The sequence below is a fragment of the Hyla sarda genome, chromosome 2 (genome assembly GCF_029499605.1).
Source record: "Hyla sarda isolate aHylSar1 chromosome 2, aHylSar1.hap1, whole genome shotgun sequence".
NCBI classification, from domain to species: Eukaryota; Metazoa; Chordata; class Amphibia; order Anura; family Hylidae; genus Hyla; species Hyla sarda.
The window spans coordinates 178,129,998-178,143,178 of NC_079190.1; the positions used below are offsets into that span (position 1 = coordinate 178,129,998).

The 13,181-nt window shown below is 42.4% G+C and overlaps 1 protein-coding gene across 4 annotated transcripts in view; it reads right to left on the reverse strand.

The window, feature by feature from the left end:
- Positions 1 to 6,985: 6,985 nt before the first annotated feature.
- Positions 6,986 to 13,181, reverse strand: part of GRTP1 (growth hormone regulated TBC protein 1) — a 59,632-nt gene continuing 53,436 nt past the window's right edge. For all 4 annotated transcript variants that reach the window (XM_056555821.1, XM_056555819.1, XM_056555820.1 and 1 more), the window contains 2 exons: positions 8,573 to 8,758; positions 6,986 to 7,718 (listed from right to left, as the gene is read on the reverse strand). In XM_056555821.1, the coding sequence (XP_056411796.1) occupies positions 7,629 to 7,718; positions 8,573 to 8,758 (276 nt within the window). In that variant the 3' untranslated portion in view covers positions 6,986 to 7,628. The remainder of the gene's footprint in view (positions 7,719 to 8,572; positions 8,759 to 13,181) is intronic.

A 13,181-nucleotide genomic window follows, 5' to 3' on the forward strand; every position in this document is an offset into this window, starting at 1 on the left:
CATGTGTTCTTTTCTCTTACTATCTATCTTCTTGCAATACTGTTAAGTATGGTTTAACCTGTTATACGCCCTGCATCCCGAGTCCTTAAGGACGTAGAGCGTATGCATACGCCCGTGGGAATTCTGGTCCCCGCCGCTAGCCGGTTGGGGACCGGACCGGGATGCCTGCTGGAATCATTCAGCAGGCATCCCGGCACATCGCCGAGGGGGGTCCTGAGACACCCACCCCCATGTCGGCGATCGCAGAAAATCGCATGCGATTTTCTGCTATTCCGGGCTGATCGGGTCTCTGGTGACCAGATCACCCGAAAAATAGGGATGATCGGAGTTGTTAGTTACATCCCCGATCATCCTGCAGGATGGAAACCCCCGTTCTGCCCACCCTTGGATGTCGGGCAGAACGTTGGGGAGAAGATGGAGACCGGTACCTTACCTGAAGATGATGTGGTGACCGAAGATCATCGGGGAGACTGCAGAGATCCCGGCTCAGGTAGGGAAACGACGGTTGGGGGGTGTAATGAAAGTGAAAGTAAAGTGATCTTTACTGTGGCAACCACTAGGAAGGCCGAACTTCAACTCCCAGTATGCCCAGACTAAGGCTGTCTGGGCATGCTGGGAGTTGTAGTTTTGCAACATCTGTAGGGTCACAGTTTGGAGACCACTGTTACAGTGGTGCCCAAGCGGTAGCCCTCCAGATGTTGCCAAACTACTGTTGCGGGATGGTTTTTGTTTTGTGGTGGTTGTTGTTGTCACCCCTTCCCTTAGCATATGTAAGAAAACACTTAGCCCGGACACCACCTTTAACTACACACTGATTAATAGAAAAGTAGAAATCGGTACCTATATGAATTTGTAACTGATAAGTGCAGGGTATAACCTGATGAAAATGTTATCTTAAATATTATAATTTTGTATAAATGCTGGCACACTAGTAGGCCTGTGACTGTGCCGAATTATTACGGGCAATAGAGCCTACTGTGTGTCTAGCATAGGAGATAGGTGATTGTGCCATCACCATTCCCCTGAGCAAATTGCAAACGCAGTGGAAACGCATTGGGTACGGATTTTGGCACTATTTAATCATGTTTTAACCCACAATAGGGTCACATATTGGTGGTTTTTAACCAGATATAACTTTTAATGATATTTTAGAGCACTTTACAATGGGTATCACGGTTTTCCCTTTGTTTTTTGATTGATTTGCTGGGAAGTTGATCCTTGTATTTTACCTGCTGTGGGGTAGATGCAAAACCACAGTCCCTGGTTCTGGTTCCACAATGATTAATAGCAAGTTTTATTTAGTAAGCTCACTAGTAACTATACAGAATAAATAAATAAAAAAAATCTGTTTTCCCCAGGAAACCATAGCAATCTTCTATGGAGCTGAACTTTTAAGTTGAGTAAACTGTTAAAGGGGTACTCCGGTGGAGAAACAAATATATATTTTTTTTCTTTTTTAAATCAACTGGTGCCAGAAAGTTAAACATATTTGTAAATTACTTCTATTAAAAAAATCTTAATCCTTCCAGTACTTATTAGCTGCTGAATGCTACAGAGGAAATTCCTTTCTTTTTGGAACACTGATGACATCACGAGCACAGTGCTCTCTGGTGACATCTCTGTCCATTTTAGCAACCATGCATAGCAGATGTATGCTAAGGGCAGCATGGTGGCTCAGTGGTTAGCACTGCTATAAATAAATAAAGACTTATTATAATAACGTCAGCAGAGAGCAGTGTGTTCGTGATGTCATCAGAGAGCATTCCAAAAAGGAAAAGAATTTCCTCTGTAGTATTCAGCAGCTAATAAATACAGGAAGGATTAAGATTTTTTAATAGAAGTAATTTACAAATATGTTTAACTTTCTGGCACCAGTTGATTTAAAAAAGAAGAAAAAAAATTGTTTTTCCACCAGAGTACCCCTTTAAGGACAAAGGGCATAAAGGTACGCCCTTGCATCCTGGTACTTAAAGGGGTACTCCGCCCCTAGACATCTTATCCCCTATCCAAAGGATAGGGGATAAGATGTCAGATTGCCGTGGTCCCGCTGCTGGGGAGCCCCGCTGCGGCACTGTGCTATCATTACAGCACAGAGCGAGTTCGCGCTGCACGTAATGACGGGCAGTACAGGGGCCGGAGCATCGTTACGTCATGGCTCCGCCCCTTGTGGCTTCACGGCCCGCCCCTTTCAATACAAGTCTATGGGAGGGGGCATGGCGGTCGTCACACCCCCTACCATAGACTTGCATTAAGGGGGATGGGCCGTGATGTCACAAGGGGCGGAGCCATGACGTCACGCGGCTCCGTCCCCTGTATTGCCAGTCATTACGCACAGAGCGAACGCTCTCTGTGCTGTAATGATGGCGCAGTGCTGCAGCGGGGATCCCCAGCAGCGGGACCGCGACAATCTGACATCTTATCCCCTATTCTTTGGATAGGGGATAAGATGTCTAGGGACGGAGTACCCCTTTTAAGGACCAAAGGTGTACCTGCGCTCGCTTCAAAAACAGTGAGTGTCTGCTACTTTCGTTAGCCAGATACTCACTGTTAATGACAGGCAGTGGCGATCCCGCCGCTACCGGTCATTAACCCTTTAGACGCTGACTCTGATCAATGCCGATCATGGCATCTAAAGTAAAACTGAAAATCTCCGGTAACTCAACTTAGCCATTTGTCAGGGGCCTTTTCAAAAATGAAAGAAGTGGCCTGATTGGTTGCTATGGGCAACTCAGCTACTTTTCCTCTGCACAGGTTTTGATAAATCTCCCCTATCATGTTTACTGAAAAGTGGAACTGGAAGCCCCAAAAGTCTTGTTTTCAATTTTGCCACAGGTTTTTTTTTTTTTCCTCCCCGCTATAGATTTGGTTGTGAAAATAATGTACAAAGTACAATTGGTCGTGCAAAAAACAAGCTTGATATGGGTTTGTAGGTGGAAAATTGAAAGCAGTCTGGCTATTAGGTAAGGAAAAAACAAAAGTGCAATAATGATAAATTCCTGCATCCTTAACCCCTTAAATGGGCACTGTCAGATTAAAAAACTTTATATGTTGTCATCTGGGCAAAACATTAACCTTTCTAATTAATACACTGCTCAAAAAAAAATAAAGGTAACACTTAAACAACACAATGTAACTCCAAGTCAATCACACTTCTGTGAAATCTCACTGTCCACTCAGGAAGCAACACTGACAATCAATTTCACATGCTGTTGTGCAAATGGAACAGACAACATGTGGAAATTATAGGCAATTAGCAAGATGTGCCAATAAGAGTGGTTCTGCAGGTGGTGTCTACAGACCACTTCTCAGTTCCTATGCTTCTTGGCTGATGTTTTGGTCATTTTAGAATGCTGGCAGTGCTTTCACTCTAGTGGTAGCATGAGACTGAGTCTACAACCCACACAAGTGGCTCAGGTAGTGCAGCTCTTCCAGGATGGCACATTAATGTGCGCTGTGGCAAGAAGGTTTGCTGTGTCTGTCATCGTAGTGTTCAGAGCATGAAGGCGCTACCAGGAGACAGGCCAGTACATCAGGAGACAAGGAGGAAGCCGTAGGAGGGCAACAACCTCTGCCTTTGTGCAAGGAGGAGCACTGCCAGATGTTTGGCATTTGCCAGAGAACACCAAGATTGGCAAATTTGCCACTGGTGCCCTGTGCTCTTCACAGATGAAAGCAGGTTCACACTGAGCACATGTGACAATCTGGAGATGATGTGGAAAATGTTCTGCTGCCTGCAACATCCTCCAGCATGACCTGTTTGGCGGTGGGTCAGTAATGGTGTGGGGTTGCATTTCTTTGGGGGCTGCACAGCCCTCCATGTGCTTACCAGAGGTAGCCTGACTGCCATTAGGTGCTGAGATGAGATCCTCAGACCCCTTGTGAGACCATATGCTGGTGTGGTTGGCCCTGGGTTCCTTATAATGCAAGACAATGCTAGACCTCATGTGCCTGGAGTGTGTCAGCAGTTCCTGCAAGAGGAAGGCATTGATGCTATGGACTGGCCCACCTGTTCCCCAGACCTGAATCCGATTGAGCACATCTGGGACATCATGTCTTGCTCCATCCACAGACTTTCCAGGAGTTGGCGGATGCTTTAGTCCAGATCTGGGAGGACATCCCTCAGGAGACCATCCACCACCTCATCAGGAGCATGCCAAGGCATTGTAGGGAGGTCATATGGGCACGTGAAGGCCACACACACTACTGAGCCTCATTTTGACTTGTTTTAAGGACATTACATCTAAGTTGGATCAGCCTGTAGTGTGGTTTTCAATTTAGATTTTGAGTGTGACTCCATATCCAGACCTCCATGCGTTGATAAATTTGATTTCCATTGATAATTTGTGTGAATTTGTTAGCACATTGAACTACATAAAGACGAAAGTATTTCGTATGATTAGTTTATTCATTCAGATCTAGGATGTGTTAATATTCCCTTAATTTTTTTGAGCAGTGTAAGTGAATCTTCTTTCTGCTGGATCCATTTTTGATTTGGCTCAAAAAACATTTGACCTCTTATTTACTTACTCTCAATTGCACTTCGGCACTCAACCCCATCAATTACGGAATGGAGGTCGATAGCTAACAGTAGACTAACATCTACCCACAGGGGTGGGGTTCAAAGAGTACCACTCATGATCTTGTTAAATTTTATAATCCTCCTTGTTCACTGCCCCATCATGATAAACCACCCCCTGCATTTATTTTTTAGTTTTCTACCTTGATATTGCTCTGTATTTTCTCCTCAGTCAGATTCACAGACTGGGAAGGGGCATTCCCCAGCAGGCGTGACATCATCTGAATCCATACAGGGGAGAACTTCCTCCCTAACTCTGCTACACACATCCCAGAGCAGTTCAGTGTGTGAGGTGAGCTATGAGTGGATAAGGCTGCACCCCCAAACCCCGGCTTCCGAATTTCTGTTGCTGCATTCAGGGAATTGCACACTGGAGGTGGGTCCCGGTCCCCCCGCCTGGCCGCTTCTGCCTCCCTCTGTCACGTCCTAATATCGCCCCTGCTATTTGAATATTCATATTCTTCAACTCCACTTCCTAGCAATGTGGAGTCACCAGTCACGCGAGCAAGCACTCTCAGCAGAACGCATGCGCCGGAAGACTTCTCCCTACTCTCACGTCCTGATGACACGTCTGTCAAGAGCAACCCTTATTTCACTGCTTACCTCGCTGAAGCTTCGCTACTCCCGACTTCCGGGTGTAGTGAGGGATCAGCGCATGTGCAGTGACACCGTGCAGAGAGCTCGTGTTGCACAAAGCTCTCACATCCTGATGGGGGAAATCTTCTGGTGCATGCACTCTGACGAGAAAGCCCTGCGCTCACGTGACTGGTGACTCCACTTCACTACCTTACAGATGTATGAGGGCTTCATATGAGGGCTTGTTTTATGCACTACCAGTTTTACTTTCACAAAATCTATGGCGAAATAAAAAAAATTTGTGGAACAAAATTGCAAAAAAAAAAAAAAAAACATTTTGTAATTTTTAAGGCTTCTGTTTCTACTCAGTGCACTTTTTGGTAAAAATGACATGTTATCTTTATTCTGTAAGTCCGTATGGTTACAAGCATACCCAATTTATATAGGTTTTATTTTACCACTTAAAAAAAAAATTGACATGCACGAAAACTATTACGTTTCAAATTGCGGAAAAAAAGTTTAAAGGGGTCAGAAGATGACATACGTGGCTATATGAGTGCTAATTTATTGCCCCGTTTCTGTTTCGATGGGTCTTTTTGATTTTTATAAAAAAAATTTATACAATATGACCAAAAATACGCATTTTTTTTTTTACATACGCCATTGACCGTGTAGTTTTACATTATAATTTTATAGATCGTACATTGTACGCGGAGATAGCACATGTTTGTTTATTTTTGCTTACATTTCTTTTTTTTTTACTTTTAACTTTTTTTTTTTTTTTGTCCCCATAGGGTACGATTACATGCAATCTTTTTATTGCATACACTTTTCAATGACTACCTGGAGCATGGCAGAAGAGATCGGACGGCGAGGAAGCAGTTAAGGGCCCTCCTGCTATCCTCTCAGCTGATCGGGACACCGCCGTTTCACCGCAGTGATCCCAATCGGGCTGATTGGGATCACTGCGGTGAAACGGCGGTGTCCCTGACCAGCCGGGAATGCTTTTTTCTCTCTCATTTTAGAGGCGGCTATCAACTTTGATTGCCGTGTCTGAGGTATTTATTGCCGAACATTCCCGATAACTGGAATTGACATGGGTCCCTGCCATTGATAGCTGCCGGCACCACCCCGCTATGACTACCCTGCAGGGACAGCTCGTGAGCCGCGTCATAGCAGGGCGTACAGGTATGCCCTGCGTTCTTGACAGGTTAAAATTTTCATTTTTGGCCCCTTATAACTTATTTTTTCCTATATGGGGGCCTCATTATTTGTGCCACAAGCTGTGGTTTTTTCAGTCTGTCAAAGCAGCCTGGAGAAGTGAGAGGATCGGACAACTTGGAGGCAGGTAGGGACTCTCTGGCCGTCCTCTCAGCTGATTGGGACCCTACGTGGTCCCGATCAGCCACACCTAACCCACTGGTTTGAATTTAACATGACTCTGCTGCAGCGTAATCTCCATGCTGAAAAGGCCATCAAAAGACTTAGGAAGAGACAATGAACAGGATTCAAACGTTGTTCAAGCCTTGTCTTAGAAAGTCAATCAGGCCAACTAGTATGGAACTGCCATTGCAAGCCAAGATTACATCATCAGAAGCTGAAACCAGACGACATCATAAATTGAATTCTTCCAGAATGTTTGATTGTTCTACTACACCAGAAGCAATGATTCGCCAATGTTGGGCTAGCTTTCAAAATAACCAGATCTAACACCCACTTCTTTTTGTTTGGCTACATCATGGACTCCTTGTACCTAACCCCCTCCCCAGCCACCGGATCTGAACAACGTGAGACATCTCTTCACTTTGCTCAAGGAAAAGGCCTTGCAACACATTTATTAATAAATATTTTATTACAAATACAGGTGATTTAACCAGTAGTGTATGTATTTACTTTGGGTCTGTATTATTTGTATAAGAATTTGAAGGAAAAAATAAAAAAAATAAGTTGATTGGTCAGATCTACCAATTATAGTACAAAAGGCATATAAAGGCAAACTAATTGCCTGTTTTAACAGTCAGCATCCAATAATAATAATCCACTTGTAAATGTAAAAATTGTCCATAAATGAGCAGATTGGAAATTTGGGGAACATTCAAAGTTTGGTAATTCAGCTTACTTTACTTACAAAGAAACTGACATATCTGTTGCAGTATTTAGTATAATAACACATAATAAAACAGAACAATAGATATTTGTCATTGCTTTATGGGAAAACAGACAACCAATATGGCTTCACTTCCTGTCATCACTTTTTATAAAATGAGAGTTATCCAACCGTATACAAAAATGTCAATATTAAGCTTTAGATGCTATGCTAACATCTGATAGATAATTTCCACCAAAAACCTATTAAATTGACATCAGTTTAGAATACAACACACTTTGTCATAAGATGCTGCGCTAGACATGAAAGGGTGTTTCAGTGCAATTATTACATTAAAGGAATGTGTCAGTGGTTACGGTCAGTTGTCTATTATTCCTGAGTAAGTAACTGTGTGCGACGTTGCTCTCTTAACTTAGATATTGTTTTTCTTGACAAACTTCCAGGTTCTGTGAAGATTTTCTGTAATACAGAAAAACATTGTTACTATATATATAAATATAAAACATACAACAAATTAGTTTTGATAAAAATTTAGGACTAAAGGGACCATCTTTCTCCTTGAGGAGAGCTTCGTGTGGAGACTTCTAGGCCATTTATCCATCACTGGGAATTCTGATAAGGATATGCAAAGCAGCTCTTTAACATCACCTTTTCAAGGTGAGTTCCTCTTTTCTTGCGAGTCTGGTTTGGGAATGAGTGGTTCTAAAGTCTTGGCAGGATTGTTTGGCCAAAGTAAACTCCAAAAATGTGACCATGCGGGTGGAAAGGCTCTTGTGCTGCATAACAAGACTTTGCATGTGCTTTAATACATGAAAAAGTGGTGTGAGCTGCTTTGCATGTCCTTTCTTTGTTGAAGTTCTGAGCACCAAGCCATATTTTGTCCTAATCGGTGGGGGTCTCAGCACTGAGATCCCAACTGATAAAACTTCTGGCATGTCAAATGTTTTTGTTTAAATGACAGGGACACTAAGGATTTTTACATAGCTTCCCAGAAACATATTTGTAGGACCAAAATAAAAAAAAATTAAAGTTCTGGTCATGTATAGTACTTGACACTCATTCACAGCAGTATGAACTAACATTTCTTAGGAACTTTTAAGCACCAAATAACTAGCAAGGGAAACTACAGACATTGGAAGTGAAAAGAAAGTGCAAGTCATAATAAGACTGACATTTTTTTCTCATTTAGGCATACCATGCCTTTTTCCATTCTGAAAATTGACTTAAATGATATTCCGTAGTGGAGAGTTTTAATCATTGGCCGTTTGACTAGAATTGCATAAAAATAAAGTTATCAAACTTATCTCCCATACCTGCATGAAAAGGTGACATTCTGTAACAAGCGTCCCTTTTGTTATGTCTTTAAACTTGTCACATACATCTGGGAAATTTTTTGCTTCCAAAATATAAGCTTGGTAATGCTTTATTAGTGTTAAGGCCACACGAAAAAGGACTTTTGATCCTTCGTAGAATAAACAGTCCCAGATGCGTAGAACAGTCTGTAAAGTATAAAAGCAATTCTTTGTTTATAGATAACAACAAGGAAAGTAAAAACACAAATGTTTATGTATTTCGGATATATAAAAGGTTCAACACGTGCATACTTGGAACTGTACATATTCCTAGTCCTGGTCACTAGTTCCAGACAGAAGAATATACTGATCATATGGAGCAGTAAGCTTATAAACTGCTGCATGGCATAAGAACTGTAGGCATATTGTGAACTTGTGGCATGTCCTAACTTTCCCTTACAGCAGATGTTGTGGAAAGAGGATAGTGTGTGTTTCTGTAAGTTTTTGTGAACCACTTCAAGGGTTAATAAAGTATTTCAAATGACATTGGAAAATGCTCATATTATGAGCCTTCTAATGCCTTAAAGGGATATTCCGGGGAAAAATATTTTATCCCCTATCCAAAGGATAGGAAATAAGGTGTCTGATCATAGGGGGCCTGCTGCTGAGACCCCTCGCAATCTCCCTGCAGCACCCGCATTCTATGCGGGTGCTGAATCTCCAGTTTCGGAAACCTCCAGGTTTCCGGGACTGGGAATGTGAAGTCATGCCACACCCCCTCCATTCATGTCACGCCCCCTCCCAAAGACATGCCGTCACGCCCCCTCCCAAAGACATGAATGGAGGGGGCATAGCATGACATCACGTCCCCAGTCCCACATCACCTGGAGGTTTCCGAAACTGGAGACGCAGTCCCGGCATAGAATGCGGGTGCTGCAGGGAGATCGCGGGGGTCTCAGCAGCGGGCCCCCCACGATCAGACATCTTATCCCCTATCCTATGGATGTGGGATAAAATGCTTTTGCCCTGAATACCCCTTTAACCCAGGGTTTTCCTGTTTTTTGCACTTTAGTTTTTTCCTCCTTACCTTAAAAAAAAAAATCATAATTCTTTCAATTTTGCACCTAAAAATCCATATGATGGCTTCTTTTTTTGCACCACCAATTCTACTTTGTAATGACATCAGTCATTTTACCCAAAAATCTATGGCTAAACGGTAATAAAAATAATTGTGTGACAAAATTGAAGAAAAAAAAACACATTCTCTTTATTCTGTAGGTCCATACGATTAAAGTGATACCCTACTTATATAGGTTTGATTTTGTCGGACTTCTGGAAAAAATCATAACTACATGCAGGAAAATTAATACGTTTAAAATTACAATGAGACAGCTATCTTTTCAAGCCTTGGATATAAATAAGTCCAAAAACACAAAGGAAGAGTGAAACAATACATTTTAGAGCAGAACATGAGTAGACTTTAAATAAGCACTTGGAGGGTGTAATGTACCTTTACCATAAGACTGCCAAGCTGACATATGGAATATGGAATCTTTAATGCTCAATGCTGGGAGGGAAGAAAATAGTATGCAATATAGCTGTCCCCTAGGAAGAGAATAACTTGCTCTCTTGTGCCATGAATGACAAAGGCTTCTCTACCAGCCTTCCGATATTTCAAGAGCATAGTGTAGGATCTGTTCTTTTAGTTGGTGATGTGAAAGACAAGAACCACATGGTGTGGGGCAGGTGTACCAGGGATGGCTGTATGAGGAGGGGACTGACCCTAAGGGTACGTTCCCACACAGCATATTTATTGCGTATTTGCTGCTGCGTATTTTATTTTCCCTGTTGAAGTCAATGGGTAGGAAAATACGCAGCTCCAAATACGCAGCAATATACGCCACGTGGGAATGCACCCTAAAAGAGATCTTTCTCCTCCAGATATGGCCTTAAAGCGGTACTCTGCGATACAATCACATCCACTATCCTAAGGATAGGGGATGAGTGTCCTGTATGGGGCACCAGCTCTTCTACTGAAAGGGGCGTGTTCGACCACCACACGCCGTGGCCCCACGTTATAGAACGGGAGCAGACTCAGGGCGTTTTAAGCGGTTAAAGTGTACCTGTCAATAAAAACTGTAGATAAATAAAAATATAAAATTGTCAATAAAATAAAATAAAAATATAAATTGTCCCTTTTTCCCTATTTTACCCCCAGAAAGTGAAAAAAATAAAAATAAATAATAAACATATTTGGTATCGCCACGTGTTTAAATGTCCAATACAATAATAGAAAAGTATGTAATCATGGGTATCATTTTAATCATATTGAGCCACAGAATAAACATGTAATTTTTAACGTAAATTGTACAGTGTGAAAACGAAACCTTCCAAAGTTAGCAAAATTGCAAAAACGAAATGCAAAAAATAAAATTGGCTGCCTCCTTAAAGGGGTTCTCCACCATAAGGTGATTTTAGTACGTACCTGGCAGACAGTAATGGACATGCTTAGGAAGGATCTGCGCTTCTCTTGAGTCTAAATGGCTATGTCATGAGATTACCATAACACTGTGGCTAGCTTTTTGTGAACTAGTATTTCCTGTTTGACTTTTCTTTTTTTGACTAAAAATCCCACAATTCCATTTTCCTCCCTCCCACACATCAGCCACCCCACCCATTGAAACATAAATGAGCTGCAGACCTGTGGTTTTCAATCAGGGTGCCTACAGCTGCTGCATTAGTTACAGATTTATCCCGTCACCCATTGAAGCAGACAGGCTCCCTGTCATCAGCTGACTAGTGAGACAGGTCTCGGCTGCATTGCAAGCTGGGAAAAATCTGAGACAACAGTCATTTTGTATGCTGTTAAAAATAAATAGTGGGGTGAAAATCAGAAGAATTGTGAGAAAACCATCACACACACACACACACACACGTACAGACACTATATTATGGACTACACTAACTTTACATCCCCTGTAGCATAGTCTAATAAAAAAAATCCTGGAATACCCCTATAAGGCCAAGATAGGCTGTGTCCTTAAGAGGTTAAAAGGGTAAAAGAATGTTTGACCTGATGCCAAAATAAGATAGACATATTGGAGGAGATTTATCAAAACCTGTGTAGAGGAAGAGTGGTGTAGTTGCCAATCAGATCGCTTCTTTCATTTTTCATAGGTCTCTTTAAAAATGAAAGAAGCAATCTGATTGGTTGTCATGGGCAACTGCACCGCTCTTCCTCTACACAGTTTTTGATAAATCTCCCCCATTGTGATTGTTGGTTGTGAGTGCAGCTCAGTTCCATTGAAGTCCATGGAGCTAAGTTTTAATACCACACCCAACCTGGAGACAGACGGGGAGCGTTTTTTGAAAAATTTGCTCTGTTTACCTATTCCTGAATAACCCCTTTAAAGGGGTACTCCGGTGAAAAACTTTTTTTTTTATTTATTTTTTTAATCAACTGGTGCCAGAAAGTTAAACAGATTTGTAAATTAATTCTATTAAAAATCTTAATCCTTCCTGTACTTATTAGCTGCTGAATACTACAGTGGAAATTCTTTTCTTCTTGAAACACAGAGCTGTCTGCTGACATCATGAGCACAGTGCTCTCTGCTGACATCTCTGTCCATTTTATGAACTGTCCAGAACAGCATATGTTTGCTATGGAGATTGTCCATTTTAGGAACTGTCCAGAGTAAAAGGAAGAGATGTCAGCAGAGAGCACTGTGCTCATGATGTCAGCAGACAGCTCTGTGTTTCAAAAAGAAAAGAATTTCCGCTGCAGTATTCAGCAGCTAATAAGTACAGGAAGAATTAAGATTTTTTAATAGAAGTAATTTACAAATCTGAATTCAGGTAGAAGAAACAGACATGGTCGCACATCTACAATCTTGTATAACGATCCAATTGCTTCTCAGCATAATATCAAAAGCTAACAGGTAGTTAGTATACATTTTTGATCAAAAAGTACAAGCCCACTGGCCACGTCAAGGCCCCCTATTTAGAGTGGGTCCCTAATGTCCCTAGCATAAAATGGCACAGCACCGAGCGGCGACCACCACCGCCGCAGCACCAGTGCCCACGGGGGGGGGGGGGGGGGGGGGGGTATTTGGGGAACGATCCACTGGCAGAGCGGCCCCAATGCCACTCAAACCAGGACGCCGCACAGCACCACACCAGTGTGAACAAGGTGTAACAGCACACTTACCATGCTCTCCCAGTCAGACTGGGAGGCTGCTAGGAAAGAAATGGCCCTTGTGTAACTAACTACTACTTATATAGGGTTGGGCTGAGGGGGTGGGGAAGAGTGCAGACACATGTTCAAACAAAAAAAGGAGAGGATAGAAAACACAGTGTGAATTCGGGTAGAAGAAACAGACATGGTCGCACATCTACAATCTTATTTAATGATCCAATTGCTTCTCAGCATAATATCAAAAACGAACAGGTTGTTAGTATACATTTTTGATCAAAAAGTACAAGCCCACTCGCCACATCAAGGCCACCTATTTAGAGTGGGTCCCTAACGTCCCTAGCATAAAATGGCGTAGCACTGGGCGGCGACCACCACCGCCGCAGCACCAGTGCCCACGGGGGGGGGGGGGGACCCACTGGCAGAGCAGCCCCAGTG